Below are 15,652 nucleotides of genomic sequence, written 5' to 3' on the forward strand. Positions count from 1 at the left end.
TTTTTTTAAATTTTTTTTTTTTTTTTTTTTTTTGGCATGATTTAATTGAATAAATGGCATTTTTCATTCACAGTAATAAAAAAAAACAAAAACAAACAAAAACAAAAAACAAAAATTTACTTTTAATGACAGAATTTTTTGCCTTCAAATCTTTCCACCAAAAATGACTTTTTACAACAAAAAAATTCTGATTTTAACAGTGAAATTTCTTGTAATTTCCCTCAAAATATATAATCTTCAATGGCCACACGGTTTTGGAGGAATTTAGACCCATTCAAAGTCAACTCTCAGATTTTTGTATTCTCTTATTTCAGCCCAACATTATATCATTTAATTTATTCTATTTGTTTATCTATAAAAAAAAAAAAAAAAAAAAAAGTTCAATTTGCCCGTCCACTTCTGACCCCGAGGCATATATCATTCCAGGCATATTAGCAATTTGTGTTCGAATATAAAATCTTTTGATTTTATTTAAAACTATCTTTTGTTCAATTTAAAACTATCATTTGTTAGGAAATATAAAAGTCACCTTTTGTTCAATTTATCCTTAGTCGGAGCACAACAATCTTCTGATTTTATTTAAAAATAGCAAAACTTCTCATTTATCAAATGGATGAAAATCATGATTGGTCTAGATAGGATTGAAAAAGAAAGTTGAAAAAAAATTATTACGCACTTCTTTTTCCTTAACTATCTTCTTCTCAAGTATGGATTACTCCTAAACACGTAGTACTACTTCTAATTTTGTCATTGGTCAAAATTGTGATCGAAACAACTTGAATGCGTTGATCATATAGATAAAGTCCACTCAGAGCCACTCCTTAATTTTGGAATAAATACGTATGAAGTGTTTCGCCTTTCCCTATAAAGAAAATAAAGGTATGAGAATGTAACTCACTAATCAAACTCATATTGCTCAAAAAAAAAATAATAATAATAAATAAATGTTAAAACTCTACCCAAATTAGTCTCTAGAATAGTTATGTCGAGTCGAGGACAGTTGAAGTCGATGAAATGATGTTTGAATGAATCTAACTTTAAAAGAAAAGTTGATAAGGTTAACTTTTGTACCTTCTTGCATGTTTTGACAAGCACTTTCATGCCTAGGTAACCCTACATGGACGTCCTCGAAACACTCGATTGAGTTAATTCGATTTGATTTATTCGTTTAATTTATTTGTCCTGGTCAACTTATTAGAATAGCTGGGCACTCAGACTTTCCTAGAAACCCATTCTTTGCACAACCTGTACATTTCCTAATTTATAGTCAACTTGAAAATTACATTGAACACTAATTTTAAGTACCCCGCCATGCATTTCAACATCCCATGGTAGAGGGCATTTCTTGAACTTGTCAGTGTTTTTAGTACCATGCGATGAACATGCTTTTACATTATGCCTTATTCCATCTCTTTTTGTTACTTCCACTGGCACCGGCAGCACCACCGAACACCACCGACGTCACTACTAATAGCCACTCTATCGCCGCCGGTGCCACCATCACAAAACCTGGTTGCCCAAGCAAGTGTGGAACTGTAACTGTTCCATACCCATTCGGCGTTGGTGTGGGCTCAGGCTGTTCCATAGCTTCATGGTTCGATGTCAACTGCAGCACTTCATTCGATGATCCTCCGAAGGCCTTTATCGGCACCGGAAACCTCCAGATTCTTGACATCTCCGACAGCGAAATACGAGTCAAGAGTTGGGTGGCTGCAAGTTGCTACGACCAGTTCGGTACGTTGACCCGCCAGAACATGGCCAACATTGATTTAAAACCCTCGTCACCTTACACCTTTTCGGATTCCAATAAGTTTACAATTGTGGGCTGCGATGAATTAGCATTGATAGCCGGATCAGAAGGCCGGAATTTCACCAGTGGATGCGTGTCTCTTTGCTCGAGCAGCGAGGATTTAATCGAGGGGGAGTGTTCGGGAATTGGTTGTTGCCAGACAGCAATTCCGAGGGGTTTAAAGAAGTTTAATTCTAACCTCCTAAGTCTCAATAATCACACAAATATTACGTCTTTTAATCCTTGTGGATATGCCTTTCTTGGAGATCATAATAGTTATATCTTCCATAAATCAGACCTTTTGGATCAAACTTTTCAAAATAGGACTATTGAAAATGTTCCAGTAGTGATTAATTGGGCAATTGGCAATCAGAGTTGCACAGTTGCTCGGCAATCAAATGATTACGCTTGTCTTGGGAATAGTACCTGTGTTGATTCTGATACTGGTCTTGGGGGATACCGGTGTAGCTGTTTACAAGGATACGAGGGAAATCCTTATCTTAGTCCCGGCTGTACAGGTATTTCTTTGTTGTTGTCTTTATATGTTGTACAAGAAAGAAAATGAAGTTAGAGTTCACTTTCCTTGGAAATTTAAGGACTAACTAATATGTTTTCTTCGACAGATGTTAATGAATGTGAGAATAATCCTTGTGATGAACACGGGATTTGTACAAATACTCCAGGCAGTTATAATTGTTCTTGTGTGGATGGATACTTGGGGGATGGCAGAAAAGAAGGACGCAGTTGCATCGCTCAGAACTCTCAGTTTCCAGTGATTAAACTTGCATTAGGTATCATCTGATATTAATATAGAATCAAGAATTCTTGAAAATGTGTAAATTGATCTTGACATAGTTTATTTGCTTTGGTTGAGTTCCATACGATTCATACTAACAAAACAAAATTGAATTTTTTTAGGTATGGGTTTTGGCTTCTTGGCCACAATCATTGCTGTTACTTGGCTATATTTTATCATTAAAAAAAGGAAGCTTATTAAACTACGAGAGAAATTCTTCCAGCAAAATGGTGGGGTGCTGTTGAAGCAGCAAATCTCTGCAAATGAGGGTAGTATGAACTCAGTCAAGATTTTTACTGCAGAAGAACTCGAAAAGGCCACCAACAATTATGCAGAAGAGCGCATCCTTGGTCGAGGTGGTTATGGTACGGTTTATAAGGGACTTTTGAGTGATCACCAAATTGTTGCAATCAAGAAGTCGAGAGTAATGGATCAGACTCAAATCGAGCAATTTATCAATGAGGTGATTATTTTGACACAAGTAAACCATCGAAATGTGGTGAAAATCTTGGGATGTTGTTTGGAAACGGAGGTTCCTATGCTCGTATATGAGTATGTTTCGAATGGTACACTCTTTCATCATATACATAATAGTGCTGGAATGCCTTGGTTCTCATGGGAGAATCGTCTGAGAATCGCATCAGAGGCTGCAGGTGCATTGTCCTATCTGCATTCGGCTGCTGCAAAGCCTATTATCCATAGAGACGTAAAATCTCCCAACATACTATTGGACGAGTATTATACTGCAAAAATTTCTGATTTTGGAGCATCTAGATTGGTGCCTATAGATCAAACACAAGTGACGACTCTAGTCCAAGGAACTTTAGGATATTTGGACCCCGAGTACTTCCACACGAGCCAATTGACAGAAAAAAGTGATGTTTATAGCTTTGGGGTAGTTCTTGCTGAGCTTATGACAGGTAGAAAACCACTGTCTAATACAAAAATCGATGAGGAAAAGAGCCTTGCTACTTTTTTTGTCATGTCATTAAAGGAGAACCGCCTTTTCCAAATTCTCGAGCCTCGTGTGCTTAGAGAAGGGAGTTTAGAGCAACTCCGTGCTCTTGGCGAACTTGTAAGAAGATGTTTAAGGTTACATGGTAACGAAAGACCAACTATGAAAGAAGTGGCTATGGAACTTGAAGGATTGAGGAAATTTACAAAACATCCATGGGCTCAACAAGAAAACCAGGAAGAATCTGCAGGCTTGATGGTTGAACAATCAGATCTCTACACTGTCACAATTAATCCTGATCATGCTACAGGGGATTCTACGTCGGGACTGTACAGCTTGGACAGTCGTATGATCTACCCGGTTCACAGTCCTCGCTAAGTAAGTTCGGTTTTCCATATGTTTTCCACCCTGGTGAATAAAATGTATTTCTTTAATAATTCTACTGTACTCCTCTTCTCCATGTGGCGGGGAAAGTTGACTTTATTTGCACCTTGAGTTGGAGGTTCAAGTCAAGCTCCTTCTTAAACCTCACCTCCATTTCCTTTTGTTCTAGAATAATATTCCTCAATTAGGGGAATTTGACAGGGCTGGAGTGACAGGTGAGGTGGCATCTCATCCTGTTTTTTTTTTTTTTAAACAGTCCAATTACACGCATTCTCCTATTTATGAGTATGTCATTGATTCCTGTAACGAGATTGCTTGTTTTATTCTCGGTATTAAGAAAGTTTGTGATCTGTAGTGGTTTTTTTTTTTGGGGGGGGGGGGGGGGGGGGTTTTTTTTGGTTTTTTTTTTTTTTTTTTTTTTTTTTTTGGGAAAAAAAAAAAAAAAAAAAAAATATTTGTTTGACCTGCCGATGTGGGTAGGTGGGTAACATAATTTTTGCCCACCGTGAACAGGGAATAAATTTTAGCATAATGAAATGACATGCTGCAAAATTCCAATGGATTTTCTGTGTGTTTTATTCTACTTCTATTCAGTTTCGGACGGTTCCTTTTGATGTGTTTGTAATTTTCGTTTTTTTTCTTTTTTTTTTTTGGGTCTATGAAGACCAATAAGTTTCATCTTATTGTACTGTACAGCATTTGTGTATGTTTTAGACTATCTTCAAGAGCTGCTTTAAGAGTGTATTTGATTGACATGGAAAATATCACCTAAAAATGAAAATATTTTCCTTCTTTTGTGGAAAAATAAAAATCATCTCCGCCTAAGGAAAATATATTCCTTAAAAAAAGGAAAATTATGCATATTTTCAAAAGTTGAAAAATATTTTTCATGAAAAAAATAGCAATCAAACACTCTAAGTAGGAATTTGGATGAAAAAATGATATTTTTCATGGAAAATAAATGTAATCAAACACACCCTAAATGTAAAATATTTACCATTTTAAAGAATCAACCTTTAAAATAATGCTTGAAAATATTCTTCAAATTAATATTTAAAATAAAGAGTGAGTTTGGCTTTCCATCCTCACTCCATAATTAAATGCATTCAAAATATTTCAATTGAAAAAATTAATATAATAGCTCAGAGGGAAGCTAGTGAAAAAAAGATAAAAATAATAAATAATCTTTGGGAATAGTAAAATTAAGTATTAAATATAAAGAGCGTGTTGTAGTACTTAAATTTTTTTACTCTTTAAATTTTTAGACCCTCTCTGAACTGCAAAATATGCTTTTTGAAAAAAAAAATCTCTTGAAAATGTTCTTCATGGGAGTCTACAATTCTATAGCATTGTTCATATTGAAAGTTTGGACAGTATTATCCATAAAAATAAGAAATCAAGTCTTAGTAAATATAGATTTTGTTATATCATATTTGATTTTGTCTATTTTTATTTCTTAGCTCCCAATGGAAGGGATAGACCCAATATCAAATTAAGCCTCTATTTGGAAAAAAAAAAAATGTATATATTTTGTAAATTTTGATAAAAGTTGATGAAACATATTATTGAGCACTTGAAAAAAGTTGTGTACCCCATAAAATATATCATTGAAATTAAATTTTAAGAAATGGGGATCAAGCTAGGACAATCTATTTCTCTGTTTAACACCCATTATTTGGAAATTCTTTTTTCTACATACCTATTTTCAACTACACATTCATAAAATAAAATATTCTGCACGTAATCACCTAATTTTTATAACTTTTTGACCCACCTTCTTCTAAAAATTACTATTCAAAATATTGCTTTTCCCAAATAATTACAATCCACTTACCTCTACGAGGCGTGCCTAAATCTCTTTACTTTTTGTAGATAACCTTGAAAAGGCCATTTTTACATACAAAGCTAATGGTACTCTTATATAGACAAGGTTAGGTGAGCAATCCCGTTGGGTCAAATCTATCGGTCAATTGCTATTCCTTTTCTTGTTGTTTTCTATTTGATATCTATTGAGAAGAGCCCTTTTTTTTTTTCACATAATTTTGGAATAGTAATTTTTTGAAAAATGTGTGGTTAAAAAGCAAGAAAAATTTTTGGATTTACATGCAAAATATTTTATTGTGAAAATATGATTAAAAATGAGTTTTAGAAAAAAAAAAAAATTTGTTTTTGGAGAATGTGTATTTGCCCACCCAGTTTAGCCAAACATTCTTTATCTTTATTTTCACTATGTTTATCTTATAGATATTTTATTTTTCAATAGATCAAGACTGGTAACATGGAACATAACATGTCTTTAGATCTTCTTGTTATATAAATGGTATGTAGCTTTAAGTTGTTAAAGATTGAAATACTTGTTTACTTCAATTTAGTTTTGTGCTACTTCCCTCACACGCAGAATGAATGTAGTGTTTATTAAAGTTCTCGCATGTATATAATTTTCGTAAATAAGTGATAGCGAGATTTAGGCCCCGATTGGTAGGGATTTTTTGCCCCAAAAAATTAATTTTTTGACCGTTATTTTACTATTCAAACCGTAATTTTTGACTTCTTCTCTCACATGTGGACCCCACTTTTCTTCTAATGGTTAAAAAATCAATTCTCAAAATTCCTACCAAACGGGGCCTTAATTCAAAATGTCCATCAGTTGAATTATATAATCTAAAAGCTTCAATAATCTCTCTATTTCAACCAACTTATTCTAATTCTTAGCTTTACACCCTTTCAATTCCTAAATGCTTAAAATAATCATTTTTAAGAAAACACGATCTTTCGTAGTGACTTCATTACATATTACACTAATTTATACAACCCTGCTTTTTGGCCTGATTTTGACCCTGGCCTTGTGGCATTTTTGTAATTCATAATACCAATTATTGAGAAGATGAATGCAAGAATCATTATTTTTCTCAGCCTGGTTGAAGACTTGAAGTCCACTCTAATTTGTAATTTCTTTTTAATGAAAAATGGTTGTCAAAACTTGGTTATTTTCTTGCTAGGTAGGGCCCATTCTCGCGTGAAATAAGGCTGGGGATTGATAAAAATTCTAGCCAAAGATTCCAAAAGATTTTCGAAGTCAATTATGTTACTTTTTCTTTTCAGGAGTTAGATTAATGCAAATTGGCACTAATTCAACTCATTGGAAACTAATTCAATCACTGTTGAAGAGGTGTTGCCCAATGACTATGACCTGTAGTTGAACTAGTCCTGCGGCTGAAGCTGTGTGTTCTGAACGTGCATGGAGTTATTTAGGTATATTGATAATCTTATCCTTGATATTATGGTCGCATATTATCTGTAAAGAAGAAAGTATCTCTTCGTAAATTTTGTCTAGAGGCCGAGTTTTATGTCTCGAACTGTACGTGTTTAATGTATTTGTCCTTTATCTCATGTATAGGTCGGGATTTATGTCATACCTACATCTAGATACAATTGGAGTTCAGTGAAAAGAATTTGCATGGAGTTTAAGGTTTACAAAAACATATAAATTAGTTTTGATAGAGCGAGCCTGCACGACAAGTAAAAGGTTTCGTTGTGTATATTTTAAATTAAGTTTAGCTAAGCTAACTTCTCAAATATACGTTGTGTACACTTTTATTTCCATTCTATCCATGTAATAGGGTTCTATTCGTCATCCCAAAGGGTTGCGAAAACAAGTTGACCACTAAGGTGGTACATACGGACTGCCTTGGCCCAATCGTCCAATATGCTTGCTGTTGAGAATTAAAATTTACCATCAGCAAAATAAAATCGCAGGAAGGAAAAAACTTAAAATAATAATATTAAAAAAAAAAAGTGAAAGATCTATAGAGCGTCATCTCAGTGTGAAACTACATAATCTTCTCCCGTTAAAGTCATTTACTGTGATATATCTTGCTCGCACATGTTTCTTTTTCTATTTTTATTATTAACTAAATGTTTAAACAATTTAGAAGTTTACTCATGAATAACCTCAAAGACAATGTTATTGTGGACGATCCAAATACTTCAAAAGACCATTTTACAATCCTTCCCATGGTGCTCAGCACGGATTTCATTGTATTTATAACATATATTGCTACGTAATTTCCCCTAATTGTGCGTGTGCTTGTAAAAATTTAAAAAAATTCTAAGAGATGATCTCTCTTGACCTTATGATCAATCAAAGGTCATTAAAAGCACCACTTTCTCTTCCATTTTTAAGATCCTAGTACTTATAGGTTTCCATTATTGATGACTCCTTATTTACACAAATGTGCAAGCTACATGGTACATTAGATATTTAGGACAGTCTTGTTACACTAGTGCATTGAATTATCAATATCATGAAGGATATTTTAACATCCTTATTTAATTTTGTTTAGCGCTATCTAAATTCTGACAATTGATTCAAGTTAGTGGGATTGTTAATTGGGTTAATTAAATTAGATGTTTGGATTAACATAATTAAATTCTTTGATTGAAGGATTTTCTAAATCATTATAAGCACCTAGAAAGTGCACGGATGCTACCTACAATAGTGACAAGAGGATTTGTTGTATTGTTTCTTTGATTCAAGTACAATAATGTAATAGTGTGCAGCACTACCCATTCGAATATCGATGGGATATGTTTGATACCACTAGAAGAGTCACCGTTCTTCTACACACGATATTTGTTCTTTTCATAATTCTAATAAAGACTCCTATGATTACTAGTTGAATTGCATTAAGGTGGAGAAAGGGGTTAATTAGGTTGATCGTACAAATTATGTGCATGCAACATTTTCATATATGACAGATTTAAATTGAATTTCATCAACACGAAACGCAATAGTGTAGCATTTTCTTCTATAGTTTGATGAGTTTTGAATGACATTTTTTTCAATTCTCATGAATAAAAATGGAATAATTTGTAGTCATCTTTGACCAATTATTGAATAAAAATATTCCAGTAATAAATTAGGTGTCCTTCACAAATTAAGAGCAATCTCGTTGGGTCAAGTCTGTATGTCTATTGCTACGCTCCTATCTGAACCACCTTGAAATGCCCATCACCACACACTCCGATCTGATAGACACCCACCCGAAGTGGTTCCGAAGTGATATCTCCAATGTCAACGACCTTCTATCACACTACGAGATATAGGCGATCCTGCTGAACTAACCAAAGCACCCTCGCCCCTGAGACCAAAGTGAATCCGCCGCCAATTTCAGAAGGGGATCTTTGCCAAGATCCTTTCCGCCCCCAAAGGTTTAAATTGATTTGACGTCTCCATGAGGCTAGTTGATGTGACTTATCAACTTTATGTCAACTCAACTCGGGAGAAGCAATTACCCGCCCACTCTACAGACGCGGCTGATTGACGCCTATGAGCAGACACCTCATACTGTCAGACGTATACATTTGCCCCACATCCAACGATTCATCCCATCTATAAATACTCAAGGGTTGACAAGAGGCAAAGGTAACGAAACTCTTACTACATAGCACTCCATAGCAAGTATATATATTTTCTCCTCCCCCTCATTATTTTGCACAACCCCTGGGCACTGTTTCGTCCACCTGAACCTGACTTGACCATCAGAGTGTATACGGCCGCCGCCACCCCCGCTGGTCCCGACCATGTGCATCTAACCGTGCGTTGATTGTGCGTAGGGAGAAATGCGTGGAGTAACTCTCAGTTGGCCACGTGAAAAGTCCAATTTTCAAGGTTAACAGATTGGCGCCGTCTGTGTGAACACTTCCCATTCAAAGTTCTGCATTTTCCACCGGAGAAATCACCGGAAAACTAGCGACTAACCCTGAAAAGGGCACGTTCTTGAAAAAGAACAAAGTGAGTTATAATCCAAGTTCTTGCCACCCTTGAAAAAGGAGATAGGATGAGTTATAACCATGAAGACGACAACCCCATGAGAGAAGCCTCAGAAGAAGATGTGCTCCATAACAATGTCACTCACCAGAGACCCATCATCGACGTCGCTGAGGCGCAAGATGGCTCAAATAGCTGCGAGCATGAGGGACATCGCAGTTCAGAATTTGGCGATTCATGAACTTCTCATGCAAACCCAAGGTCATCAGGGCTATCAAATGCCCCAAAGATCTTATTCGATGCAGAAAGCCCCAGTATCTCGCTCCCGAGGCCATATGAGCCGACACACAGAACGCCCCCTCGAAAGAGAGATGGACGCCGAAGCCACATCTTACGTGCAAAGGAACCAGCCATCAGAACCACACTTGGGGGACGATTTCCCTCAAGAATATGAGGAGCAAAGATCGGTAAGCGTCTTCGACCGGATAGGGGAGGGTCCTAGTAATAGGGTCCGCCCAGTGAGAGGATCAGTTCGGCCAGATCAGGAACAAGAATAGACTCCTCCTTCTCCTAGAAATAGGAGGGACAGGAAGAACCTAGTAGATTGGGAAGGTCGAGGAGAAGCACCTCCAACTCCCCAGAACATTCAAGATGATGAAGGGTTAGATGGGCCCTGTCGATCTTATGAGATTGACGATGACGATGATAACCTCCATTTCTCAAGGGAGATTCGAAACTTTCCAATGCCAGCAAATTTTATGCCCCCTAAGGTCCCCAAGTATGAAGGAAAGGGGGACCCGGAGAAGCACCTCACCAAGTATGTGACACAAATGAGTCTCAGAGGAGCCTCGGCTACTTTAAAATGCAGAGCCTTCCATCTAACACTAGGCAGAGCCACCGAAGTGTGGTACAGCATGCTTCCTCCCCTAAGCATTAGAAGTTGCCCAAATTCAAAGAAGACATTCTTGAATCGGTACCTCTCGCGAAGAGAAGGAGAGGCCCCAGTGCAACGCCTGCAAGACATGAGGCAGGCCCCTAGAGAGACGCTGAACAGGTCACTGACAGAGAAGCCCTTTCAGCCCTGAAAGGCGATCTCAACATGAACACTTTGTTCTGGAGGGACGTGCGGAGCTAGAATCCTTCCACCTATGGCGAACTCGTGGAAATGATGAGAGTTGAAATCGTGAGTGAAGAAATGATTGATCATCGCAACCGTGCCACACAGAGACTCCCTCCGCCTCAGAGGCAGGTAGGTCGAGGACCCACAGCACACCTTGTCACTCAACAGTGGACTCAAGCAGGTCATACAATAGCTCCCACCTCCGGATAGGTACTGGCTTCCGCCACATTGAATGCAGTGCCGGTGTTGACATACGAGAACGCTCCTGCTGAAGTGGGACCATCCAGAAGAGCTGATAATAAGAAGAAGAAAAGGTTAAACAGACCCTTGGAAGGGGCAAGGTTTTGCACGTTCCACCAACTCTATGGGCATGACACTAGTGAGTGCCGAGACGCTAATCGACGCCTTGATCGGAGCAACCCACACCCTTCCAGTAGGAGTGAATATCCTCGGAGATCTGCCTCCTCGAACAGGGGAGAGAGAGGGCAATCACCTCGGAGAAGAGAGTCCAAGGACCGAGGTCAATCTAGACAGAGAGATCAGGCCCCATTCTCTGCGAACCAAATCATTAGGGAGATCGACACAATCATTGGGAGGCCTCACATCGGTGGAAACACCAGGAACGCCCAAAGAAATTACACAAGGGAAGCAAAGAACCCACCAATGATTACCTACACTGTCAACGAGTCGCAAGCGACCGATAGGATGACCCCAATCACCTTCTCCCAGGAAGATGGAAAATGAGTCCACCATCCCCATTGCGACGCATTGGTTGTGAGAGCCGTAGTAGCCAAAAATGGGCTCAAACGCATGCTCGTCGACAATGGCAGTTTGGTGAACATATTGTTCGGCTCCACCTTTGACAAAATGCAGATTGAACATGGGTTGATCCCCATGACCGACTACTATTCGGATTTACTAGGAACAGCATCGTCCTACGAGGGCGAATCACTCTACCCGTCGAGATGGGTTCGGCACCCCTAGTGGCCCAACACTTCATGGAATTCTTAGTGATAGACCACAGATCAGCCTATCATGGTGTATTAGGTAGACCCGCTCTAAAAGATCTTTGGGCCGTCACATCCATCCACTACTTGTGTATGAAATTTCCAACTGAACATGGAATCGCAACGGTCCTAGGCGATCAGATGGGCTCCAATTCATGCTACTTAAACTCGCTGCGAAAGTCGAAGCCCCGAACTGTTAATGTAATCCTAACTGAGGTTCCCACCGAAACCAGTACAGACATGGAAATGCTCGATGCTCCTGAACAAGGGCATACCTCTGAACAAGAAGAAGATGTCGACATGGACAAGGCCCCTGAACAAGGGCACCCTCTTGATGAGTTAGATCCCCGAATAATTGACTCTGAACCAAATGCAACCCCAATGGAAGAACTGAAAACTTTCTCCGCCAATACAGAAGAACCCAGTCAGGTCTTGCATATAGGGAAGACACTGTCCTCTGAAGCAAAAAAAGAGATGATAAGCTTCCTGAAAAGGGACTTAGATGTCTTCACTTGGAAGCATGGAGACATGGTAGGAATAGATCCAAGAATCAGTTGCCACCGTCTTAACATTAACCCTTCTTGTGTCCCCCATCGACAAAAGAGACGTGTCATCAACCCGAAGAGGTACGAGGCACTAAAAGACGAAGTAAACAAACTTAGTCGCAGTGGTTTCATAAGGGAAGCCATCTATTCGAAGTGAATATCCAACCCGGTCCTGGTGAAAAAGCCCAGCGGAAAGTGGAGGGTGTGCGTAGACTTCACAAACCTGAATAAGGCATGCCCTAAAGACAGCTTCCCACTTCCAAGGATAGACCAACTTGTGGATTCCACTGCTGGACACGAACTGCTGAGCTTCATGGATGCATACTCACGGTACAACCAAATACCCATGTTCCGACCTGATGAGGAAGCTACGTCGTTTATTACGGACCGAGGTCTGTATTGCTACAAAGTCATGCCCTTCGAATTGAAGAATGCCGGAGCTACATATCAGAGGTTGGTAAACATAATGTTTGCCGAACTCATTGGCAAAATCAGGAAGGTCTACGTGGACGACATGTTAGTCAAAAGCCTCCGGGCCGCCGAACATGTAAGCCACATCAACCAAACTTTTCAGATACTTAGAAAATATAAGATGAAGTTGAATCCCCTCAAATGTACCTTTTGAGTGGCTTCGGGTCAATTCTTGGGATATATTGTCAATCAAAGGGTAATTGAAGCAAATCCAATGGAAATAATGGCCTTGTTAGAGATGAGGTCACCTCAAAAACCAAAAAAGGTCCAAAGCCTCAATGGTCGGATAGTCGTACTCAGTCGCTTCATCTCCAGAGCCACGGATAAAAGTTTGCCTTTCTTCAATGTGCTTAAGTAAGGAAAGAAGTTCCAATGGACTTCTGAATGTGAGGAAGTCTTCCAAGTACTGAAAAAGCACCTCAGAGAGGCACCCCTCCTTTCGAAACCTCAGCCAGATGAGTCACTATTGCTATACTTAGCAGTTTCGAACGTGGCGGTCAGCACCGTCCTAGTCAGAGAAGAAAGGGAGGCCCGCTACCAGTGTACTACGTCGGCAAAGCACTTCTCCCAACTGAAACACGCTACCCAGACATGGAGAAACTGGCACTCGCCCTTATCATAGCCTCAAGAAAACTGAGACCATACTTCTAGGCCCACTCAATCGAAGTTCTCACCAACTTTCCATTGAAGCAGGTAATGCAAAAAACAGAAACATCAGGACGCCTGCTAAAATGGGCAATCGAACTCAGCGAGTTCGATCTATTGTTCCGATCTCGACACGCCATCAAGGGCCAGGCCCTTGCAGATTTCATGGTTGAGTTTGCCAAAGCCCCAGAAATGGAGGCGATAATGGAACCAGTCGAGCCTCCCACATGGAAACTGTTCATAGATGGGTCCTCATGAAAGACTGGCTCCAGGGCAGGGATCGTCTTCGAAAGCCCGGAAGGCCACAAGCTGAATTGCGCAGTAAGGTTTGGCTTCAAAGCCTCGAACAACACTGCTGAATACGAGGCCCTTCTGGCAGGTCTTAGACTTGCTAAAGAAATGCAGGTCAAAAGGCTCCTGGTGAGCAGTGATTCTCAACTTGTAGTGAATATGGTCAATGGAAACTTCGCGACCAAGGAATGTAGCATGGTTGCATACTTGAAGTTGGTTCTGGACCTAGTCCCTCAGTTTGAAAGGTTCGAACTGACTCAAGTCCCCCATCTAGAAAATACGCATGCAGACGTCCTTTCAAAACTGGACAGTAGCAAGGATTCAGAGCTGCTAAAGGTTGTTCCTATTGAGCACTTATCAAGGCCCTCCATTTTCGGAGGTGAAGAGGTACTATGGATAGAAAGCACTCTATTATGGATGCAACCTATCATCGTCTATCTGAAGTATCAATCACTGCCTACTTCTAAAAGCGAGGCACGAAAATTAAGAAGAAGGGATGCACATTTCGTCCTGTGAGAAGGTACTCTCTAAAAGAGAGGCTTCGCTTTGCCACTTCTCCGATGCGTGGGGGGGTGAAGAGGCCACATACATACTCAGGGAAATCCATGAGGAAATCTGCGAAAATCACTCCGAAGGAACGGCTTTAGCACACAAGGTTCTCTGTCAAGGCTACTTCTGGTCGAGCCTGAAAAGGGATGCGTACCAGTTTGTCCAGAAATGTGACAAGTGCCAGCGCTTCTCGAATATTCAGAGGCAACCTTCTCAGAGCCTCTCCATAGTAACCAGTCCCTGGCCATTCGCCAAGTGGGGCATTGACTTCATTGGTTCACTCCCAAAAGGAAGAGGAAGCGCAACTTTTACCATTGTCGCCATTAACTACTTCACTAAGTGGGTCGAGACTGAACCCCTTGCCACGATCACCGAGGCGAACACTACTAAATTCGTTTGGAAGAACATCATTTGTAGGTTCGACATTCGCCACTCCTTAGTATCCGACAACGGAAGACAGTTCAACAACAGGAAGATGCGAGAATTATGCGACGAGCCAGGCATAAGGAAGGACTTCTCAATGCCTCATCATCCTTAAGCAAATGGACAAGTTGAGGCAGTGAACAAGACTATCAAGCACACCTTGAAAAGGAAGCTTGACACCTCAGAAGGGGCTTGGGTGGACGAACTCCCCCATGTCCTCTGGGCCATCAGAACAATTGCCTGAACTACAATAGGGGAAACACCATTCTCGATGACCTACGGAGCCGAGGCCATAAGCCCGGTTGAGGTCGGGGTTCCATCACACCATCGGATACACATCAATGAGATCAACAACGATGAGGCTCGAATAAGCGAACTCCACCTTCTTGAAGAAAGGAAAGATGCTTCCCAAGTGAACTTGGCAAAGTATCATCGAAAGATGACCCGCTATTATAATTCCAAGATCAGAAATAGAACTCTTCGCTTGGGGGACCTCATCCTCAGAAGGGTCTTCCAATTTTCAAAACCAACCAGGTCCGGAGTGTTTGGACCGAACTGGGAGGGCCCTTACCGCATCCGCGGAGAATCCCGACCAAGAACTTTCGAAATTAAAGACATGGGAAGAAAGGTACTACCTCATCAATGGAACATCGAACACTTGAGGAAGTACTATCAATGATGAGCCTTTGTTCCGATCCGATCTCAATATCATCTAATGAATGGGTGTTATGATCTGATCTCAGTTGTAAATTTCCTAGCTTACTAAGTGCTGAAATTGCCTTGGTAAAGTGTGGTGTAATTTGTCAAAGTAATGAAACTTCGGTTCTTTATCACATCGGTTAGAAAATTGTTTCCGCAGTCCTTCAATATGTTTACTTAAGTGATCCGATCCCAAGTTGTTAATTGA

General features: G+C 39.8%; 1 protein-coding gene across 1 annotated transcript; it reads left to right on the forward strand.

Annotated features, from left to right (window-relative positions):
* Positions 1 to 1,272: 1,272 nt before the first annotated feature.
* Positions 1,273 to 4,230, forward strand: LOC111377932 (wall-associated receptor kinase 2-like). The gene is made up of 3 exons (XM_023001089.1): positions 1,273 to 2,307; positions 2,413 to 2,580; positions 2,708 to 4,230. The coding sequence occupies exons 1-3, from the start codon at positions 1,377 to 1,379 to the stop codon at positions 3,916 to 3,918; spliced, it is 2,310 nt and encodes a 769-aa protein (XP_022856857.1). The 5' UTR covers positions 1,273 to 1,376; the 3' UTR covers positions 3,919 to 4,230.
* The last annotated feature ends 11,422 nt before the right edge of the window (positions 4,231 to 15,652 follow it).

The sequence above is a fragment of the Olea europaea genome, unplaced genomic scaffold (assembly GCF_002742605.1).
Source record: "Olea europaea var. sylvestris unplaced genomic scaffold, O_europaea_v1 scaffold1748, whole genome shotgun sequence".
Lineage (NCBI taxonomy): Eukaryota > Viridiplantae > Streptophyta > Magnoliopsida > Lamiales > Oleaceae > Olea > Olea europaea.

What these genes read in the sequence shown, in the direction of transcription:
- LOC111377932 (XM_023001089.1), top strand. Translation starts at nt 1,377, where the DNA reads ATGAACATGCTTTTACATTATGCCTTATTCCATCTCTTTTTGTTACTT. An exon ending in TCTTAGTCCCGGCTGTACAG is followed by an intron (nt 2,308 to 2,412) that starts GTATTTCTTTGT and finishes TTTCTTCGACAG; the next exon opens with ATGTTAATGAATGTGAGAAT. An exon ending in AGTGATTAAACTTGCATTAG is followed by an intron (nt 2,581 to 2,707) that starts GTATCATCTGAT and finishes GAATTTTTTTAG; the next exon opens with GTATGGGTTTTGGCTTCTTG.